This window comes from Curcuma longa, chromosome 11 (assembly GCF_044706935.1).
Source record: "Curcuma longa cultivar G26 ecotype Majalengka, Jawa Barat chromosome 11, ITB_CL_G26_1.1, whole genome shotgun sequence".
In the NCBI taxonomy this organism is placed as follows: Eukaryota; Viridiplantae; Streptophyta; class Magnoliopsida; order Zingiberales; family Zingiberaceae; genus Curcuma; species Curcuma longa.
In genome coordinates, this window is record NC_133871.1 from 3570244 (window position 1) to 3593472 (window position 23229).

The window sequence follows — 23229 nt, forward strand, 5'->3', positions numbered from 1 at the left end:
GAAACGAACCGGGTCGAAGTAACAAATGAAAATTGAAGAATAAAATTATAAAAATTTCCAGACACTTTAATAATCTTAAAATTCTGGAGAACATTTTCCTCTGAATTATATTTTAAACTATTTCCATAAAATGGATCAAAGGATTAATTAAAATATTTGGGCTGCCAAACAAACATAATCTTACAATGAAAAAACTATACAGACAAGCCAACAGGAAAGATCTTAATTTGCAAATGAGAAGGAGATGATGCACCAGAAAAGTCATACAAAGAACTAAAGATATTAACTGACATCGATAAACTAAAGCCTAAACTTTATCTAGCCCAAGATACTGCCTCAATTTCATCTCTTGCATTTTTGTATAGCTCCAGCCTCTTGGCACACTGCACTCTGCGCTCCATTAGAGCAGGATCTTCATCCAACAGCTGGGATAGCTGCTTTCCCTGCATCAGGAGAAAATTTAATAGATTTGGAAAGAAAATCAATACATAAAACTACCATGTAAAAATACTTCCACAGCATAAATTAAATTAAAACTAGATAAAGGACCTCTTTTCTTCCTATTTGGGTGTAGAAGTGGTTGAGCAAAGAGCGTTTGGCTTCTCTGACTTGACAATGGACTGTAGCCTTCGGGAGTGTGTTCTTGAGCATTTCAGAAACCATTACTATGTAGGAGGATACATTCGAGGCTATCCTCCTGAAGTGTCCTTCAGAGTATCGGTCAGCGCTTATAGTGGAAGGATTCCCAGTTTTATCGATATCCTGTGGGAGCTTTCTGAAGAAGTCAACTGTCAAATAGGATGCTTCCATGTCAACCAATCGGATCGCAGTCTTTCGGCTGTCTTCACGGAACCTTTCGAGTGCTTGATAACAAGCAGCAGCAAGTTCAGCTTGGAGACTAGGGAATCTTTTCAGCTCCTACAACAAAGAAATAGCATGTGCATCAAAATTCAGTGGATTACGAATCAGAATAATGAGATGGCATTAACTTCAGTAACCGACCTGTGTCTCTCCAATGGACTTGCGTACCAAATCCTTGAGAACAAAATGTACCTGTGGTCACAACAAACAAGGACAGCTAAAAAAGGTTCTTGAATAAGTAGTTATGATTGGAAAAATAATAATAATAAAGGGACGTAATATCTTACAGCATCAACTGATGCTTCGGCAGGACCTCTGAAAAAATTCAAAGAACTCTCAATCAAGCGGCGATAACCTTGCTCAGGAGCAATCAGATGTGGTTGATAACCATCTGCTTCTGAGACCACTTTCTTCACATTTTGTAGGGAAAGATGACGATCAAATGGAAGCTTCCTCAAAGCAGCAGGGAGCTGATGATCAAATACCCCATAGATTCGATCACCACCAGGGCGACTGTTCAAAATAATAATATAGATTGAGTCCAAAATAATATAGATCGAGTTCGACACCACACAAGTTTAAACATTAAAGTAAGATAAGGGACAAAACGCACAGGGATAAACAACATGCTCTGGTATTTTTATGATAATAAACATGGGCTAGTGTAAATTTCTCATGTGACAATTGTCTCTTTGTTTTGCGTAATAGTGCAATGAAAGGAAAGTCAGTTCATGGATGTTTGATATGAATCCTATAATTCAGATCCAAATGCAACTGAAAGCATTTCCAGCATTAAAAACAAACCAATAGAAGGTAAATACAAATAATAATGCTTGGATAGTTGTATGTTTCTTAGGTGATCAGCAAATCTTGTAAACAATGTGAGCAAGGTTACGATGAAACCGGAATGTTTTGCTAGGTTTTGATATGAAATTTAGTTTCTATAACAACAACCAATCCCTCTATCCCACTAAATGGGTTTAGTTATATGGATCCTCCTACATTATTAGACTCGATCCCCTACTATATTCTTGTTTAATTTCTATTTCAACATATTCAAAAGCAACATAATTTCAACAATCCGAATTTATTGACATTAGCTTACATACCTCAAATGGACTCAAGAAATTTAAGTAAAAATCATAAAAATGATAGCAATCGAACTATCACACACAATACACTCAACTCGATTACAAATTATTTTTGCCATCTGATCGGGTGATGTAACTTACCCTCATGGTCTTTGAATTGACAAATTGATGAAAATATGTCAATACTCAATCAATATGTATATACAACATAAATCAAATCCAAGTATATAATCACATGTATAATAAGATGCTAATAATAGAGCAATCAAGTAGATAAAAGCAGGTCTTTACCCTCCATCTAGATGTTCCTTGAATATCTTATCAAATGCACGGCAAAGTTCCAATATAGTGTACAATTGAGCCTGGCAAAGCAAGAAATAGATTTTAACAATAGAACCATACAGAATTGAGAAAAATGAGTCTTTAAATCAACTCATCCATCGCACACCTACCCCAGCATCCACAGCAATAGGTCTGCCAAGATGGTCCATCTCTGATTCAAGTTCATCAATGGTTTTGTTTATCAAAGATGTAATGCTAGGAATTCGAGCCCTGATTACAGATTCCAAATGCTGAAACAAATTTTAAAGTCAGTTCTCAAACTTGAGATAAAATGCAGAGAATCAAATCTGTTATACCTTTGAAAGAAGTTTAGCAAGATATTCTGAACCCATTTTACTAGCTAAATGTGAATAATCTAAACTATTTGCAAAATACTCCTTTTCTTTTCGCCTGGCAATAATCATATCAACATTTTTATTGATATCTGCTTGAGAGCGATTGACAATTCCAACCCAAGGTTGCTGAAGCTTATAGGCTTTTCCTTCAAGAACCTGATCAACAAAGAATCACAATATCAAATCAAGCACGTGAATATATATCAAGCATGTTTGTACAAAAAATAACCAATGAGCATGTTGACAAATTAAACATACATCGAGTGCATTAGTTCCTTTATCCATCAAATCAAGTTTTGTTAGCACCCCAAACGTTCTTTCACCTGACCAAATTTCAGACAAATCTATTGTTACCAATTTTGCACAATATTAGCTTTACAATCAATAAGAAACACAAACATCTTTTAGCACCTGTTGGATCAACTTCCCTAGCAAGCTTGATGGCATCTGAGGTTGCAATATCCTGATTGGCAGGGGTAATAGCTAATATTATGCAGTTTGGCTGCAAAAAATTACACGTAAAGATGAGAACAATCAGAAATAAAAATATTCACATGGAGGAGAGGTTAAAGTCAAACCAGATAAGAATAGTCACATGGGTAAATAGATCACGATAACCAAATCAAATCATACTGCATAAGGAAATTCTACAATACCATGACAGAGAAAGGAAAGACTAATAGTAACAAGTGCACTCCTGAACTATGAAATGAAAAAAGGTAAATATGACCAACGTTTTGGAACAAATGCGGCAAATATTGGGCACAACACAATTGATAGCGTATGATGTAGGGATGACAATGGATAAATGATAATCGGATAGACCCATTTACGTTGGGCTCAGGTTCAATTATGCTCTATAACTAGGTTCGGGTTGGTTAGGGTTTGCTTAAATTGCCGGCATGGTACCCACATATTTACCTACTATTTAAGTCAGGTACCCAATTGTTATCTAAATCATGTATTTAAATGGGTTCAAATAGCAGATATTTAAAAAGGGTATGGATTTGGGTAGTGGCCAAAAATGTGAATATCCAACCCACTGTTGTCCCTCTTGGATCAGAAAACACAATGCACATACACAAGAAACATAAAAAAGAGTGTTAAAGGTGAATTTAATGTATGAAGAAGGCAAAATATGCAAATGATAGAAATTAGTAGTTGATAAACTGATTCACATTATCTGACATGAAAATTTTGCTACAATATGTTTAAAATAATTTTATTGATAAATTGTTCGTGTTATGACCCATTTTCATCAGTGTCATATTGCGACACACTTCTAGATTTTATCTTGGCAATTCAAGTTAGAGATCATGTTTGTGCCACGCTATCTGGTTGAGCCATTTTGAAAGTCGTCCATGGGCATAAAATACCTTCTCAACATATGATCGCACCATATTTTCAATTTCTTGCACAATGTTATCAGGCTGCCCTTCTGCAAAAGATAGAATGAATTGAGATTATGAAAACAAAAAACTTGTCTCCCTAAAAACACAGCAAAAAAGTCAACATCAGATATACCTACGGCAACCTTTGTTAGACCAGGAAGATCAATAAGTGTTAGGTTCACAACTGCCAAAAGCAAAGGAGAAAATATCATCGATACAAGAAATTTTTTAGCCCAAAAATTATGTATAAAATAAAAGCAATGAAAATGCATAAATGTACTGCAATGTGTAGGCGTGTAATGAAAATCAAGACTAAAGTTGTTATGAGATGCACCAAAAATGAATTACAAAAACAACAAATGCATACATTGTATACAGGACAGGTTACAGTTTAAACAAGGATTTTTTTTTTCACTCTATAACAACTCCCTAAAGCTAGAACTGAGCATGCGTAATAAGACGACACAGAAGGGATAATATTCCATAGATAGGACATGTAACAATGACAAGACAACATAATGGCCAAATTAAGGCCCACTGTAAATGGATCCTTTCCCATTTTGTTAGCTATGCAAAAAAAAAAAAAAAATCATCTAATTAAGGCAACATCATTCAAAGAAATATTCTTAGGTCTTCCTCAGAACCTCCTCTATGAAATCTATTTTTTCTTTTTAAAGTAATCCCCATTGATACCAAAATTATCTACAAAGCAGTTGGAAAAGACAATTACAACTTTCCTACTTACGTTATGTCGAATTTCTACAAATTGTATTGTAGGATGAACTTGATATTGTGATTGTTAGGTGGGTTGGAGTTATTAGGGCATTTCTAGTGGGTTTAGTCCCACATTGGTGTTTTAGTTTTATGCTATGATTGGTAGAAGGAATTGAAACTAGAATGGGAGTGAGAATGGGATGATATGCGGAATGATCCTTATTTCTTTAGGTTGCATTTAATGAAAACGTATGATAAGAGGAATGAAATATTCTCTTTTTACCCATCTGGCTAGTTTGGCATCCTCATTTCGTCCAATCTACCATGTTTAACATGTTCAGCCTGTCCAAGAAATGATCATTCCACACAAATTGTCCATTTGAACCATACCCATACCAATCCACCCTACCAAATATAACTTTAGGATTATACACGTGTGTATACTTCATACATACAATAAAATTCATAGAATTTTATCGTAGAACTTCTATATATGTAAAACATCAAAATAGTACTTCAGTGAAATCAATTTGAAAAAGTAAAAAAAGAATAGAAGACAATTTACACAATCAAGATAAACAAAGGCAAAATGGTTTACAGAACTATGCTTTGTGGTTCAAACCGCAAAGATTCAAGAACTGGTGTTTTCACAAAAAAGCATAACAAGATTACAATAAGAATCCAGGGCCCTCTTTATACATGTCTAACCCAACCTAAATGATATCCTTCCAATTAATATATTCATTTCTTATTCTAATTTAAAGCCATTTACCAAAAAGAAAAGCTTAAAAATGACCTCCAGCAGGTCCAACACAAAGTCCAAGTTTGAAATCGAAGCCTGTTAGTCAATGAGCAAGAACTCCAACAAAGAGTTGCTTCAGTTTTTAAGATTGTACCATGGACACTACCTGCATCCACATGAGCTGGAGGTGAACCAACAGCCTCCAAAATCTTCAACATCCAAGTTCCTAGCTCCCTACTGGTTGGACCTTTGCTTTCCCATTAGGTGAACCATTATGCCTTTTGAGGGAAGTGCCTCATCCAGCCATCATTTTGTCTACCAATCATACCACTGACAGTGGACCAAGGAACTACCATGCAGCAATAAGTTGACCTCCCAGCTCAACTTTCCAGGCCACGGCACCCAAGACATTGAGCTGACTATTTTTCTATGTGCACCGTTACTCATACAAGGATGCATCATTAAGAATAAAGAATGTCTCCACACTATCACTAATAACAGTGAAGAAAATCTCTAAATAACATGATTTTTCATCAAAGCAAAATTGTAGTGCAAACACATTAAATTACTAATATTGGCAAGTTCATCAATGTAAAACGAACCTATAAACTTAAAATGAAAGGTAACAGATATAAATGTTTACCAAAGGGAGAATAAATGCTAAGATGTATTGGAACAGGAGAAATTTGTTTGGTTTTGCCTGTTAGCCTGTCTGTTTCATCTTGAATTTCCTTTCGCACAAGGGCTACATAAAGAATAAAGAATAGAACTGTGTTAATAAATTTTTTTATGTTCATACAGATCTGAAAAGTGGACACATTTACCAGTGTAGTGTAAAACAAATAACACTCGACTTGTACTAAGATTGATTGAACAAATTACAACTACTATTTCTTGGAAAACTATAACAAATAAGGAGAAGCATATCATCTATAATTAACACTTATAGAACAAGTCAAATTACTACCATATTAAAAGTTGTAATTTGGCATAGCACAAGTTGATATTTTACTATATCTATGACATTGCCTATAGCAGCCATATTTGACAAATATAAATTGCATAGATTATTATACCTAATAGCAGCACCTATGCAGTCATATTCGAGATTGAAGCAACAGTCATTTCTATATAAACAAATGAATCAGTGCAGTGCAAATAAGAAGCATTAATTCATTTTTTAAAATGATTTCTTCAAAAAAAAATGACAATTGATCTCATATATTTTATTCTTTCTCATTGATACGGCGGAATCGCGGAACAGCCACGTGGTCACCTTGTGGCCACCTCATGGGTTTGAAAATAGAAGGAAGAAAAATTGTTAAGTAGGATCAGGAAGGACTAGATAATGTTCGAATGGTGGTTAGCTGACAACCTCAACCTCGGGACCTAACCTTGGCCTCCACTGGGTTTTGAGCCTCAACCTCATGGGTCGACCTCCTTCCAGCCTCAAGTCCCGACCTTGGGTCCTGACCTCGGAGTCGGCTCGGCCTCATGTATCGACCTCTTTCCAACCTTACGTCCCGACCTCAGAGTCTGTTCGACCTCATGTGTTGACCTCTTTCAAGCCTCAGGTCCCGACCTCAAAGTCAACTCGGCCTCATATGTCGACCGCTTTCCAACCTCAGGTCCCAACCTTGGGTCTCGACCTCGGAGTCAGCTCAGCCTCATGTGTCGACTTCTTTCCAACCTTGGGTCCCGACCTCGAGTCCCGACTTCAGAGTCAGTCCGGCATCATGTGTTGACCTCCTTTCAGTCTCAAGTCCCAACCTTGGGTCCCGACCTCGAAGTCGGCTCGACCTCATGTGTCGACCTCTTTCCAGCCTTAGGTCCCGACCTCGGAGTCGGCTCGGCATCATGTGTCGACCTCTTTCCAGCTTTAGGTCTCAACCTCGGATTCCGCTCGGCCTCATGTGTCAACCTCACCTCTCTCCAGCCTAAGGTCCCGACCTCGATTTCTTGCGCTGACACCGTCTCGGTCCCAGGTGACTCCATGGAACCAGTTTGCCTGCAAGATCAGGAAACTCTAAGACTGTTTCTCTTGAAAAACCAAAAAAATATCCTGGGAAACATGGGCAATCGGAACGGATACATCGGAACAGAAGTACATGCTTCAAAACCTTTCTAAATTGGAACGCATATTTCAGAACATTTTCTAAACGAACGCTGATGTTCTGGAAATTAACTCTATAAAAGGTTGCCCATACTCATAGGCACAGGTATGCACACACAAAACCTTAATTTTCCCATGTCTTTAATTTCCTTCCTCACGCAAAACCCTAACTTGAGCGTCGAAGTGGCTTATCGGGATCCATCCCCGGTGTCATTCTAACTCTCTTTTCAAGTGCTTTTCAGGCCTCTTTGTCTTTTCCGACAACTATCATTAAGGAGCGTGCACGTCAACAGTTCGTTAACTGGTGGTTTGATCATCCACGATATTTGACCGAAACACTCATCTATATGTGTTTTTCTCTCTCTCCCAAATTTATCAAAATTCTATATGATATCAAAGCCTTAGGTTGTGAGAGGAAGATAACGAATTGTGGCCATTGACAACAACAGGGCCGGCCCTGGCCCAGGGCCCAAAAATTTTGGGTTAATTTTTATATTCATTCTGGTTTAGGGTTGATGCCACTGTTCGGTTCTCTTTCGCACATCCGCATCGCCGCACCGCCGTTTGCGTGTTGACGCCAAAGCTGAAGCCTTCTTTCGCACATCTGCACCGCCGCACCACCATCAGCGAGGGTGATCTGTTTAGGGTTGACGCCAAAGCTGATCTCCCCCTCTTTTCGCACATCTACACCGGCGTCGTCAAGCAGATTGGGTGATCTGCGTCTCTGCTCTGCACCGTCGAGCCGATCTCCCCCTCTTTTCGCACATCTACACCGGCGCGGCGCCGTCAAGCAGATTGGGCGATCTGCGTCTCTGCTCTGCACCGCCGTTTGCTGGGGTTTAGGGTTGACGCCAAAGGCCCAAAGCTGATCGGCGTACTCCTCCGCACATCCGCACCGCCGTCAGCGAGATTGACCGATCTGCTGGTTTCTTCCAAGTTCCAGCTCCACTACTCCCACTTCAATCTCCAGAGTATGCATCTATGACTTACCCTCTACAGAAAGCTCTTGCCAACAGCAATCATTTCGTTTAGTTGATTGCATCTCAGAACGGTTTTGTTCACAAATCAAATTATGAAACTTTATGTTTCCTTATTCTCAGGTTTGCGAACTTGATTTGATATTCAATTTTCATAAGGTAATTTGTTTGATGATTTCTTTAACCATCTCTTATTTTCTTGTTTATATCTTATCTGCTATTCTGCTTATGAATTGGGCAGGCATACTACATATTGGATGAAATTCTCATTGCCGGTGAGCTTCAAGAGTCGAGCAAAAAGACTGTTGCCCGTCTTATAGCTGCACAGGTATTTATTAGATCAATACCTTGACAACAAGGTTAAAGTGTGATGGTTCTAATGGAATTAAGCTTTTACTTAAACCAAAAATAATCATCTATCTTATAGTTAGAGACAACAAATAAAGTTTTGTTGATTGTGACACAGCCTTTTATTTTTGATGTACAAAACAATCATCCACTTACAAGCATGCATTCTAGCAGTTCAAAAATCAAATACCTCCACTAAGGTTATAAACATATAATTTAGTCGCTTTCCTAACAGCACAGACTTTTTAGATAAGTGGTTAGTCAATTTTGAATAATCTATAGCAAAAAGCACCATCTCATCAATTCATGTGCTGATCACTTTCCTAATAGCTAGAGCTTTTGGTTTAAGATATCTAGGATTGAAATCCCTCATGCCAAAAAATACCATCTCATCAATTAATGTGTTGATCATTTTCCTAATACATCAAACTTTTGAGATAAGTGTTTAACCTATCATCATGATTGTTTAAAATGCTTTCATTGAGGATTTTATTTCTTTTGACAGTTCAAAGATCGTCCACAAATTTTGACTGAAGAGATACCTTTGTGAAGCAGTGAAGGTCCCCAAGCCTCAGTTGCTTCTCCAATTCTATACGCCGCGAAAGTGCCCCTTCATATCAGGTTTTATTGTTCTTTGCTTATTTTATTGCTTATTGCTTATTGTTTATAATTATTTATCATCATGAAACAAATATCTGAATATCAAAAAAGACAAAAAAAGAAAAAAGAGGAAGAGATAACCCAAAGCTTAAGAGGTTCATTGAATAAATATTTTAGTAAAGAATCACATGACACAACGGAAAATTTAGTTCAAATTTTAACTAATGAATCAAATGCAAATGAAGATTTTGTTGAAAACAAGAATGATGAAAACGAAGAATTTGTGAGAAACGAAAGTGATGAAAATGAGAAATTTGTAGAAAATGAGAACGAAAGAGAATAAAGATTTTAATGATTTAGATGAAACTAAAATTGACAAAGCTAAAGATATTGATAATTATTGTGATGATGACATACAAACGAATATCAATGTTCGACATCAAGATATGATTTGAACATATTTGATCCAAGAGTTTGGGATAATCTTGATACAAAAATGAGAGATTTACTTGTGGAAAGAGGTCCTAAAAGAGAAGATATTCTTAAATTTCCTTTAGATAAAGAATCTCGACACTTTTCTCCTATTTACTATGTTCAAATGTTACCAAATGGTGAGACTCGTGATCGAAAATGGTTAGTGTACTCGAAGGAGTTAGACAAAGTATTTTGTATTTGTTGTAAGTTGTTTAAAGTAATACACACTAAAAGTAATTTAGCAAGAGAAGGAGTTAATGACTGGAAACATTTATGTGACAAGCTTAAACAACATGAAAATAGTGTTGAACACCTCACTAATCTGAGAGCTTTTGTTGAACTACAAATGAGATTAAAGAAAACATTGACAATTGACAAGGAAATGCAAGAACAAATTAAAAAAGATACAAAACATTGGAAACACGTTATGCTAAGAATAGTTGCTGTTGTCAAATGTCTTGCTATACATAATTTGGCATTTCGTGGTACACATGATAAAATTTATGAAGATGGTAATGGTAATTTTTTGGGTCTACTTGAAATGATTGCAGATTTTGATCCAATAATGCAAGAACATTTTCGACTTATTCAAGATAAAAAGATTCATTATCATTATCTTAGTCATAAAATTCAAAATGAGTTAATATCTATGCTAGCCTCCAAAGTCAAGAATGCAATAATTAAAAAAGTAAAAGAGGCAAAATATTTTTCAGTAATTCTTGATTGTACACCGGATGCAAGTCACAAAGAACAAATGACTCTCATATTAAGATGTGTAGATGTTTCAGACACTCCAATTAAAATAGAAGAGTACTTCTTAGAATTTTTAAATGTAGAAGATACAACTGGTTTAGGTCTTTTCAATGAATTACAAGTTGTTTTACAATCTTTAGAACTTGATATTGATAATGTGAGAGGGCAAGGTTATGATAATGGATCTAATATGAAAGGCAAAAATCAAGGTGTGCAAAAGAGATTGCTTGATATTAATCCTAGAGCATTTTACATGCCATGTGGTTCTCATTCTCTTAACTTAGTTGTTTGTGACATGGCAAATTCTTGTGCTAAAGCAAAATCATTTTTTGGAGCATGTCAATGTATGTACACCGTGTTCTCTAATTCAACAAAAAGATGGAATGTTTTGCTTGAATATATTGATGGATTAACTTTAAAATCATTGTCAACTACAAGATGGGAAAGTCATATTGAAACAGTTAAAGCAATACTATCTCAAGCTTCCCAAATTAGAGAAGCTTTGTTCAAATTAGCAGAAATAAGTGAAGACAACAAATTAAGTAGAGACGCTGAAACTTTAGCATCTGGTGAACTTTCAAGTTTTGAATTTATATTAAGCCTTGTTATTTGGCATGATATTTTGTATAAAATTAACTTAGTTAGTAAAAAATTACAATCAGAAGATATGCATCTTGATGTTGCTGTAAAACAATTGTCTGGTCTTGTTTCCTTTTTTGAAAAATATAGAGAAAATGGTTTTGCTTCTGCTATGGTTGATGCAAAAAAAAATAGCATCTGATATGGAAATTGAACCTGTATTTTCTACAAAATGTAAAATTTATAGAAAGAGGCATTTTGATGAGATTGCAAACACTGAAAGGGAAAATCAATCACCGGAAGAATCTTTTCGAGTAGATTATTTTATTTTAGTGGTCGATATTGCTCTTGGGCAATTGAAAAGTAGGTTTGAACAGTTGCAATATTTTGAATCTATATTTGGGTTCTTGTATGATGTTGCAAAATTAGTTTCATTGGATGATGATGAATTGATGAATTCTTGTGTGAACCTTGAAAATACTTTAAGAAATGGTGACACTTCTGATATTGATGCAAAATATATGTTTTCAGAACTACAAGTTTTACAAGTAATGTTACCAAGTGAATCTTATGAAACAAATAAAAAATGGTCTTCCATTCAAATATTAGAGTTTTTAAAAAAAATGGATATGTTTCCAAATGTGATGATTGCTTATAGGATATTATTGACAATACCCGTAACAGTGGCATCTGCCGAAAGAAGTTTTTCAAAATTAAAATTAATAAAATCTTATTTACGGACTACAATGACTCAAGATAGGCTAAATGGATTAGCAATTTTATGCATTGAAAAGAATATTTTGGAAAATATTGAATATGATGCTATCATTGATGAGTTTGCCTCTAAAAATGCATTACGAAAACATTTTAAATAAGTTAGTTACTCAATTCTGTGTTTTTTTATCTTGGCCTAATCTCTCTGGTAGTGCATCAGCCCATGTCACCAAACTAATATTTTGTTGAAATCTCATGCAAGATGATAGTATACTTAGTATGATTAGTTACTGATCTCTATGTTCTATTGTTGAACTGCAGATCTTCCTATTGCTAGAAAGGTTTCGCTCCAACGATTCCTCAAGAAAAGAAAGGATCAGTAAGTAATCCTTGTCTGCAAATGCACAAGAAGTGGTTGGTTGTTTCAGCTAGTTTAATCGGCCAAACTCAAAATTTTCAAGATCTATACAAGAGCACCATACCAAATGACTCCATCTCCTCAAGTGGCCACTTCCTTAAACCAAGAGGACATCAAATCATGGCTCAGGTTGGGTTATCACTTTGCCACTCCGGGTCTCAGTCTAAGCTCCGAATGTAACAGATAAGATTGTTCAAGTTGGATGCAGATGCTTCTTCCTTGGAAACCATTTACTCGAAGACCTTGATTGCTTCTTTGTTTTTTTAGGAAGTTGTCTTCCTTTTGCAAGAAGCGATATCAATGTTTTCACTAATGAATTAGATTTCATGATTCTTGTTTCTGAAGTTGCAGTACGTGCTGCAATATAGAAATTAAAAAGCATGAGATTAAATGTCTGATTTATGGAGATTTGCTACTCTTGGCAGTTGAATCTAATTAGCAAAATGGTGGTGGTTGAATGAACACCCTAAGCATTCTTTGAATAAAAAATAAGACTCCTTTGTTCATGTTGTAATTCAGTATCAAGTTGGATAATGTCCCAACTTATGGAGGCTCTTAGTGTTATAATCTCATTACACAATTCGTTTTAGTTGCATTTAGAAATAAGCTTAGAGTTTTTTTTAAAGATGAAATTGATTGTATTATGAAATTTAGGAAGGTTAAAATTTCATCCTTTATCAAACGGTATAAGAATTAAATTTGGTCATGACTTCTCTGGTTTGCCTCATCTAGGATCTAAAAATTATAATTTCGTCCAAGACTCTTGTACAATCAAAATCGGCTCTGAGCTTGCATGCAACACTGTAGTTGTTGCATGGATGTTCAACTCCATGGAGAAGAGACTCTTATCGGATTATCACCTATGCTAAGGAAGGAACACAATAAATGAGCAGAAAGCTTAATTGAATTAATGTTTCTTCTTTATATTACACCAATTCATCTATTTATATAGGTGTGGTAGTATAATCTTTGTCGGAGATAGAGGGGAATTTGTTGAATTAAAATTATTAGAAATCAATTTCAGACTTATCTGTCAAGATGACTAAAGTGGATAATCTCAAGTTACCAAACAAGGAAAGATGAGTTACTTGGGATGGTTAAGCTACTTGGAAGACTAGGCTACCTTGTATCACTTTTCGATATTCAACACCAGGATTACTCGTGTATCTACACAGTTTACTCACTGCATAGACTAAGTTTGATCGTGTACAACTCATCAAGTACATCAGACATCCAATCACTTTAAAGTACTCTATCTGAGAGATACTCTCTCCATAATTTTTCAATAGATGTTGACTCGTATCTATCGAAGCTCGTGCCAACGCAATATCATCCTTGGTGAATTTCTCATAAATTTTATCCACATAACGGGGATGTCTCAAAATAAGTTCTAATATTCTAAAAATCTTATTTCCTAAAATCACATCAACTAAGCTCATGTCTTTCATGTCAAATCTTGAGTTCAACATATATTAGTGGATTTGATTATCTTATCATTACTCCCAATGACAAGTATGTCATCAACATAAAGGCATAAAATGGCATAGTCTTTTCCTAAATTCATGTGGATATGTCACTCTAGTTTTAAAAGTGTACTCATCGATTTGCTGAAGGTTATGATAAAATTCTAAGCATAAATCAAGGTTCACAAAATCGATGCAACCGAGTAATTGTTATAATGCATAAAAATTGAATGATTCCATGATGGCAGGGCAATAAGTTGCAAAAAATTGCATGTCTAAGTATTTGGTCCCTATTACGTGAAATATTTTGGTATGAAATGATTGCTTTAGTTGCTCAGTAGGGAATTTAAGATCTTGACTGGGATTAGATGGGACAGCCTGATCTTGTGTAACACGATGTTTTTTACTAAAAACTTGTAATTGGATAAGTAGAAGAAATAAGATATTATAAAAGAGGGATTTTATAATTGTTACTGAGGCATTTTGAGGATGTTCGAAGGCTTCTAAGGACTCGGAGAGTCAATTTCCAACACTAGAAAACGAGAGGAGAAGAGTTTTTTAGATAAGAAGGTGGCTGCCTCTTGGTTCGCTTTTATAACACTTTATCGGTCGATTGATAAAGTTTATCAGTCGACTAATAAAACTTGGAATCCGAGAAAGCTGACACGACCGAACGTTTTCAGTCGCCTCAAACAACGAGATATTCAATTGATAACTCTATTTTGTAGGATTTTCTTTGTGTTTGCACTAACTTTGTTTTGTAGAAAAATAAAATTCTCTGAACTTAAAGGGTTCGGTCGACCGAACAAGGTAGTTCGGTCGATCGATCCTGGTGGATAGGCATAGATCGAATCCGAATCCAGTAAAGAAGGAAACAAAGGTTCAATAGACTATTGTTTCTAGGATACAACGGGAAGATCATGTCAACAACCAAGCACTAGTTGTTCATGGTGAACCGAGTTAGTATCCGAATGCTATCACGAAGAGCAACCGAAGGGGTGCACGGTTGAGAAAAGATAAGGGGATAAAGGTGGATGACTCTTGCTTCTATTTTTTTCTTATTGTATCCTTTGCCTGTGGTTGCGGCCTCCTAATATAGAAGCTCAGACCCATGACAGCGTTCAATGGTCATTATCACCATTACTTGCCGAGTTCGAACACTAGCGTTTTACTCCCCAATTACAGATTCTCCATTAATCATCGATTAATGCATCCATTTCACACATAAGCAATTAGCAAAAGAAGGTCCATGTGGTAAAACACAAGTTGATTCGCTTGGGCAAATTTTATTCTGACCAATTTGGCATTTGACGCGCGTAGGTGATGCTCGCACACGAGTCACCTTTGGGCCAGTGCAATCCAAGCCTTGAATTTGCGCCCCCTGCAAGGCCATGTGTGAGAGAGACTCTCAAGGCCATGTGTGAGAGAGACTCTCCCCATATATATGTTCACAACATCAATGATTGTGACATATAATAAATCTACCACAAAGTTATAAACTACCCAATGTGGGACAAAACCCATGTACAATGGAGTCTCCATCCACCTCTCTTATGAAGGGGGAGTTAGACTTCCAACATCTTATTCCATTCAATTTTTCAACAGGGTTACAGTTGCCTTGACATCAAATATAGATGGCATAGGTATAGTAAAAATAAAACTTACATTAGGTCATTTTCAATTTGTCAAATATGGATGTTATAAGTGCTGCCAAAGGTATAGTAAAATATCAACTTATAATATGTCAATTAAAATTTTTACTATGCCCATTTAGTATGGACGAGTTCCACTTTGGTAGTGATTTGACTTGTCCAATAACAATTAACTAACAAATACCCTAATACTCCCTAGATTATTTCAGCTGACACAAATGAGCAAGAAAGAGAGGACGATTTCTGCATGGCATGGGGAAATTCCTGGACTAGACGAGCTGTTTGCTTCAAAATCTTACTAGATAGGAGCAATTAATAATATAGACTCCTTTATTAACCAACAAGCGCATTGAAATAAATAAAGAAGAGACTCTGAGCAAGAAACATAACGTAGGATATTGGGAATTAAAGCTTCATAGTTTCAAATAAACCCAAATACATCAACACACACACACATACACACTTGCACATATGTATATTAAGTCCATAATTTCCTATTTATTTCCATGTCAAGGGAGACGCAAGACTGAAGCAATCAACTACCATGTAAGCAGCTAGTCGAGAGAAAATATAATATTTTTCTGAAAATGCGAAGAAAAAAAATACAACGATAACATACAGAAATCGGTGAATATTCTCTTTGGCAAGTGAAGAAACTCAGCATATTCTGGTTTCCCCTCCTCTGTCTTGTGAAGTTGCAGTACCAGCGGTCTTCTCGTCACGATTCCTTAAAAAATCACACAGGGAGTGAGAAAAAGACTTTTTCAACTAGACTCAAATAAGACAATGGCAGTCATCCAAAACCAGTCGATTTCAGAGTAACCCTACCAGAACCACGCGGCAAGAAATCTCGCCCAACGACGCTCTCCAAAACCGACGATTTTCCGGAGCTCTGCGACCGGGAACACATCAAACAAGCTGCATATCAAGGAAAGTGAGATCGGAGGAAGACCTGTCCGCCGACGACGGCGACGGAGGGGAGCGCCTCCCACAGAGTCGGCAGAGCGCCGTCGGCGCCGCCGTAGTCCCCAAGCACCGTGCACGCCCTCTGAATACGATTCACCAGGCCGATCAAGCTCTCCATCGTCGTCATCGCTGAAACCCTAAACCCCAAATTCGAACTCAAGAAAAGGAAAGAATGAGAGCTGAGAACGGTAAGTAACGGGCGAGGAGTGTGCCTTACTATTTGTAGCAAGGCCGGTGACCGGTGACCGGTGACTTATACATTTTACTTGTTATGCCCCTGCGTTTTCTCGATACGCACGGTTAAATTAGGGGTAATTGTGGAAAGTCACGACTGGTGAGCCCGCTTGACGTCGTTTTATGGATCCGTTCTGTGGCTTCGATTTCAAAAGATTTCAAACTCGCAGCTACGCAGCACGAGAATATAAGGACGAGTCGTGAAACAAGTTGTAACGCGGAGGGCTTGGGTTTTGGCTTTTTTGCTACGTGGCATTCACGCAGTGATTCCGAGTGGTGACGCACTCGTCGTGACTTAACTCGGCCCATTTGGGAGGCCCGCTCGTGACTGAGTAACGAGTGAGCCTGATCCATTAAAACACGATTAAAATAATAAAATAAAAAAATGAACAACATTATCTGGATATATAAATAATGAGGACACATTTTTTTTAATTTTATAAAAAAAAAACTAATATTTCATGTCAAAATCTTAAAGAAAGGTAAAAGAGATTGAAATTTCCTCTTTAAAATAAATGCAACAAAAATTTAGTGCATTTTGCCTCGAACTCACTGAAGAATGAATGTTACAAACCGCATGAAGCTGCCACAAGGGAGAGCAGGTATCTACGGAAGAAAATAAGACTATCCTAAATTCAATATTACGATCGACTCAACTTACGCTGTTCCAACTCATGACTCTCTTCCGAGCTCCTTCAATTCTTACAACATTGCAAAGATGGAAAAACTTGGAGCTGCAGGTCAGTCGAACATCCAATGCATCAGACAGGAGGGTGCATGTCTTCATCGACTGCATGGGCACCATGGCACCATAAAACACATGCTTCATGGCCAAGATAGACATTCATCTCGTATTTTTACCCTCAGTCACAAGCATTCCTTTGTCGAGTAACCCTGTTTGATAATTAGATTTGATCAACAAAGGACCGAGTAGATTCAGTTTTCAGGCAGTGTGAGAATACTTGCCTTCCCAGTTGTGAGAGTTCAGGCTCTTCCAACAGCATGTCTTGCAGTAATCTTGAATCCCAAACCCTGTAAACATTGAAAGCTTGCGACGGATAAGGTAATGTTAAAAGAATAAAGAAACCAAACGAGATATATAAAGCAAAGTTTGGATTAAATCGCACCTGTGATCAAGAGAAAGAAGTTTATGATGAATGACCAAATCTGTGCCAAGGTAAGTAACAACTAGACTGCCAGCATCAGGGTGAGGCCAGCTGCGAGAAGTGGGAAATCGGAGTACAAAAGTTCCTGCCTTGTGTAATCCTTCAGGACCTTTAACTGCTGCTTCTGCTTCTTCCCTTGTAATAAATCCTTCTATCCATTTTGGTGATTGGCATCGCCATATTTTGTTGACCCATTCTTTGGACAAAGTAAAAGCTACGGGATACAACCAATGCCAGATTCTATCAAACTCTTCCCGGCCCAAATGATCACCACATCCAGCAATTCCATGCAAAGTCTCAAGGTCCTAAGTACAGTTTGACAAATAAATCGCTGTTAAATGGAAATAAACTGTTAAGAGAGAAATAAGATACTCAAGGAACCTGCGCTGACAAGGGCCTGCTGGCAGAATTGGCGATGCTTGTGAATCGCTTATTGAGCTCAGGAATTGTGCTGATCCAGAGGGCATGTTGCTTGTTCTGGGAGATGGTGTTCCAGGAATCATCCCCTTCTTGAAGCAATTGCTTTGAAATTAATATTTGACTTCTGTTATTACCAAGCACAACCAAATTAGAAAAGGAAATTTTACTTTTGAATTCAGTTACTGATCTGACAATAAGTATCTACATTGGAAATTCCTTATCTTTAGTAAATGCTCACCTGTGATGAGAGCATCCACTGTATAGACAAACCTGCTCTGCAAAATGTGCCATTTCTTCATTGCACAAGGAAGCCACCAAATCTTTAAGTAGAACTGATCGCTCAAATGTGCCTTCCAAACAGTATCTAAATGTTGTAACATCTGAGATAATTGAATCGACATTCCATCTGGCTTCAGAGTCTTTAAGATCAGTGCTGTCAGAATCTGATGGTCCACTATCTGTTCCTTCACAACTATTCATTCTTCCATTTTGGCTTTTCCTGAGTGTCTTTTTCATGCACAGAAAATAGCATTGCTCAAATTTCAGTCAGGATTATGCATTTTCAATAAATAAGTCATTGACAATGACTAAATAGGTTATTTGTAATACATGTTGGTAGAAGAACCATAGTTACCCGTACCAAGGTCTCATTAGCAGTTAATTCCCCCGTTGATCTATAACCATCTGCTTTACAACGCTTTGATGGTGGACTAAATTTTGAGCAAGATTGGTTTGAAGATTTTATGTGACCATTTCCATAGACATCACGAATTGCTTGTAATCCATCACTAGCCTTCAATGATTGAATTTCATTCGCTGTTGTTGGAACTGATCTTTTCACAAACCCCACTGTCTTGAAGGTGCGATTCCTTGAGATACAGCGGATTGGACAAGAATATGCTTCAAAGAAAGGAGGTCTCTGAGAATGTGATGTGCGGAAACAAACACGGAAGAGCCTATTGTCACATTTTGATGATAGCTGAACCAGGAAAAAGTTGCAAGAAACCATCAGTTAAACTCAGCTTTGCATCTCAAGTAAAAAAATACAGAATAATCATCATGACATGGGTATAACACTAATGATGTTAGGAACCAAAGTGATACTTTAAGATATCCAGGATCACCGAGGGAATTTAATAGCATTAGCAAAAACTACAGAGGACTTCTTATTTATTTAATATCCCTTAATAATTAATATCAAGAAAAACATAAGCTAATTCAATAGCTACCTGAGATATTTTCAGCTTAAATGTAGCACGGCTACGTAGAAGCATTACTGGCCTATCAGTAGAAGGGTATTCAAGTCCATCACAACTTAGTAACAGTGGGGATTCAGCATCATCTCTTGTTTTTTCAACAGGAGATCCATTGTCAGCATATAAAAGTGAGGCAGTTACCTGAAAAAGCAGGCAAATAAGAAATCATGATAAATATAAACTTGAAGTGGCAATGCGTAAAAAGGTAGAGCAGTGATATTACATCCATATCCTTGTGAACTGATTGACCAAAGGCATCTAAGAGAACAACTTCCAAAGAAAAGTTCCTTCGACAAGAGGCCTACATTCATGAAAACTTCAATTTTAAAAGAAGAATTAAGCTACATAGATATTGTGCAGTGAGTTTTAGAAGGATTAAGAGTTGACACAATTATCTCCCATCTAAAGCTGCAATTATTTACCTTCCTAGCTAGAAGAAATTGATCACTTTAACTTCTTACTTTATCTGGTTAAAGACATCAAATTCAAATCTTTCGAATTTAGACCTAACTGAATTCTTTGCTGCTTGTTCTTAAGATTAAACTGAAATATAAACTGTAAATAATTGCAACTTTATTAAGATGATGAACCCTGACCTTGCCACCAACTATGCTCCAAACACCATCACCTCCTTCTTCAACTCCATCCAAAATGCCAGAATTATCAAGAGACAATTTAACTGGAGGACTCTGTCATTAAATAAATCATTATATATGCTAGTTAAAAACAGCCATAATGGTTCGCTCTAAACATTATAAAAGCAAGTGCACACCTTAACAAACTGGTCTGATATTGATGCTGTCATAGGCAAAATCTGAACTTGATACGTATAACCCCCAAGATTTCCATCATTACCAATTAGCGTTATTTGCTTAATATCATCTTGGCATGGCTTGTTAGATAAAGGGGACAAAGACTTCTCCCCAACCAATTTTCCATCGACATAAAGGTGTATATACTTTTCAGCTACCTGAGATAAGCATGTTCAGGAATATTTCAATAGAAATATCTTGCATCAAATATAAGTGATAATCCACATGGAAAGCCCTTCCACATATTCATGTGGAAAACAAATTACATTAATATATTGCAGAAAGAAACCAAACAGAATATATAAGCAAATTTTTGCTCAAAATTCTTTCCTGCGGACAAACTCCAGCAATAATCAAGCATGATGGAGGCTTAAAGGGATGGTTTTAAACTCTAAGGAACCTTTCAATTCCAAAGCCGTTAAATGGAATCAACAAGAAGTTAATACGATCCTTGAATAGCATTGCTCCAAAGAGATGGTTAACTTGAAAAGTTAAATAGAAAATAGATGACAATTAAACTATACATGGCCTATATCAAGTATTTGGAACACTTGTGGATGGACCATCACCCTTCCCAAAGATATTTATACATGATGAATTAGTTTAAAAATTTTCCTGATATTTGCTTAATTTCATAAAACACAATATTCGTGATTCATTTATTTAAACAAAAATCATTTAATCAGACGAAAGAGAGTAAGCATGTTAAATCACAGTGAAAGAGAAGTGAATAAAAGGTGCAAGAAATATTGGAAAAGAAAGGAGCTCCAAAAAATAGATCATGAACATTCAGCCACCAACAATAAGCCTGAGCCTTCTTGTTGCAGATTGACTCAAGAAGATACAGTAGGCAGACTTATGATATTTCTTGGTAAAATGTGAAAATGGAAAAGTAGAAAATGATTTGGTACAAAAAAACAAATCGTTCAAGTGAAGACACCATTGAACTTGGCCATTCTCGAATTTGCCATCTTATATTAGTGACGAAGGACTACAAAGGATAATAAGCAAATCAAGTCACCAAAATCATTCAAGGTAATAAATGATAAATGCATAGAGAAAAAAAATCTCACTTGAGAACACTCTGAAATGTAACTAAAATTTGCAGTAATTGATACCTGACATCCAACATGAAACCATTTCTCCAATGGGCAATCTATTTCAGAAGTGGCATGCAGGATGTCAGTCCATGGAAATGGATGCTCAGAAGATGGTGCTTCTTTGTGTATCAGCACCAAAGGAAGAAGAACCAATTTATTCTCCTCATTCAGAACAATAAAGGGAATTTCATCTTCACTTTCGGACTTCTTCTGCAATATTAAGAAAAGTGCATACAGCAACACAACTTAGGTTCTAAGAACAAATGAATTCTTCTAAGACACTTTACATGCTAAGATCGCATTTAGCTAATCAAACTCATTTTCAAGCGTGAATGGTGCCTGCATTCTAAAATTCTAAACAATTTATAAGTTGCTCAATTTACTGCACCTACATTCTGTGGAACTACAACTCAAATTTATCTTTCAAAACTTCAACAAGGAAAGAATTTTATATAATTACATCTGATTTTATGTAAAAGGTGCGGCAACAGGTACAGAACTGTTTGCAAAGCAAAATCATACACAAGTTCTAGAATGGCACAGTAGTAATCATCAAGAGATTGGAATCTGAATTCTCTAGCATGTAGCTTCGTAGACAAATATAATTCAGTCGAATATTTTAATAATCTAGAAAAAATAAAGATATTTAACTTGCGTACAGAGCAGAAATAATGAAATTTCCTATAGTTTCTTCAAAATGAAACATAAAGATAGGAAAAGGTAATGAAGGTTTTCCCTTATCAGCCACCACTCATGCATCAGAGTAAAACTAAAAAAAAAAACATCCTTCTCCCGTGGAAACTTAAGAAGAAACCCACATGCTTAAAAAAACTGAGAATTTCACCCTGTCCGAGCATCGACGAAATTCGAACAGCCTAAAGCTCAGAGCAACCCAAAAGAGACCATCCAGAACAAGAAGAGAAGACGGTAAGAACCATATACCTGCTTAAGTACGACAGAAGACGGACGCGCCGACCCGGAGAGATAAATCCAGAAGCACAGAGTGAACCCAACCCCGGCGCCGCCGCCGCCGCCGCTGCTCTCGCCTCCTTGCCCGCCGCCTTGGCAGACTCGGTCGAGGCGCACCCTAAGGTCCTTGAGCTTGGAGTACTCCTCTTCGCCGCATTGCTCGCCGTCCGCCATGGCTGATCGATCGCCGAGGGTTTTTGGGATTTGGGGGTTGGGTTCGGAAGGCGTTTCGTTTTATTTCGGTGGCGGTGGGCGCTACTTGTTCTTTATTAATAGCGAGTGTTAGTTAACGGTCTGCGCTGCTTCTCCACTGAGCCGGCGCGCTGGTCGGTGGAGGGAAAGGCGAAGATGAGGAGTGATCGTGGCCGTTAAAATTCGACATCGAGCCCCGCCGTGATCTTATCCGACGGCAGATAATTAGCGGTTCGACGGGTTTTGTTGACCCGGATGGGAAAGGGAAACGAGCAGATCTCGTCCGTTAAAATCGCAAGCACAGACTCCATCTCATCGGACGGCCATTAAAATAAATAAATCGCTTTCCTTATTAACGAAAATTTGACGGGCGTTCTTCTGCAAACTCGTTTACGTAAATTTTGACGAGCAAGAAAAGAAAACTGGTCGATGGTCGCCGTGAAATCGGATGACGATCGAGGTAAGAAGTTTTGTGTGCGTTGATTGAAACTGCTTGCAGCGTCGACTACTAGATCGATCAAACAAAAGATTGGAATGACAATGTACG

At 37.1% G+C, this 23229-nt stretch overlaps 2 protein-coding genes and 1 pseudogene across 2 annotated transcripts; 1 reads left to right on the plus strand and 2 right to left on the minus strand.

Annotated features, from left to right (window-relative positions):
• Positions 1-143: 143 nt before the first annotated feature.
• LOC141837791 (phragmoplastin DRP1E-like) lies at positions 144-16705 on the minus strand. Its single transcript, XM_074725162.1, has 15 exons — positions 16520-16705; positions 16396-16459; positions 16187-16294; positions 6120-6221; positions 4154-4204; positions 4006-4067; positions 3041-3131; positions 2888-2952; positions 2591-2785; positions 2405-2524; positions 2244-2314; positions 1149-1374; positions 1003-1053; positions 550-918; positions 144-443 (listed from the first exon to the last, which is right to left on the minus strand). The coding sequence occupies exons 1-15, from the start codon at positions 16658-16660 to the stop codon at positions 315-317; spliced, it is 1845 nt and encodes a 614-aa protein (XP_074581263.1). The 5' UTR covers positions 16661-16705; the 3' UTR covers positions 144-314.
• LOC141837790 (uncharacterized) lies at positions 8373-11557 on the plus strand (annotated as a pseudogene).
• Positions 16706-17275: 570 nt separating the features above from the next.
• LOC141837789 (SH2 domain-containing protein A-like) lies at positions 17276-22685 on the minus strand. Its single transcript, XM_074725161.1, has 12 exons — positions 22464-22685; positions 21540-21731; positions 20382-20579; positions 20206-20298; positions 19833-19910; positions 19583-19750; positions 18994-19332; positions 18592-18860; positions 18315-18477; positions 17895-18238; positions 17734-17799; positions 17276-17661 (listed from the first exon to the last, which is right to left on the minus strand). Exons 1-12 carry the CDS (start codon positions 22662-22664, stop codon positions 17631-17633), a joined length of 2142 nt encoding a protein of 713 aa, XP_074581262.1. The 5' UTR covers positions 22665-22685; the 3' UTR covers positions 17276-17630.
• Positions 22686-23229: the final 544 nt, after the last annotated feature.

Excerpts from the sequence above, each read along its gene's own strand:
- LOC141837789 (XM_074725161.1), bottom strand. The coding sequence starts at position 22,664 with ATGGCGGACGGCGAGCAATGCGGCGAAGAGGAGTACTCCAAGCTCAAG. Across the intron at positions 18,239-18,314 it reads GCAGGCCCTTGTCAGCGCAG|GACCTTGAGACTTTGCATGG; the intron begins GTTCCTTGAGTA and ends AACTGTACTTAG. Across the intron at positions 17,662-17,733 it reads GAACTCTCACAACTGGGAAG|GGTTACTCGACAAAGGAATG; the intron begins GCAAGTATTCTC and ends ATTATCAAACAG.
- LOC141837791 (XM_074725162.1), bottom strand. The coding sequence starts at position 16,660 with ATGACGACGATGGAGAGCTTGATCGGCCTGGTGAATCGTATTCAGAGG. Across the intron at positions 16,460-16,519 it reads TCGCCGTCGTCGGCGGACAG|AGCTCCGGAAAATCGTCGGT; the intron begins GTCTTCCTCCGA and ends TCCCGGTCGCAG. Across the intron at positions 6,222-16,186 it reads GAGAATATTCACCGATTTCT|CCCTTGTGCGAAAGGAAATT; the intron begins GTATGTTATCGT and ends TTCTTTATGTAG.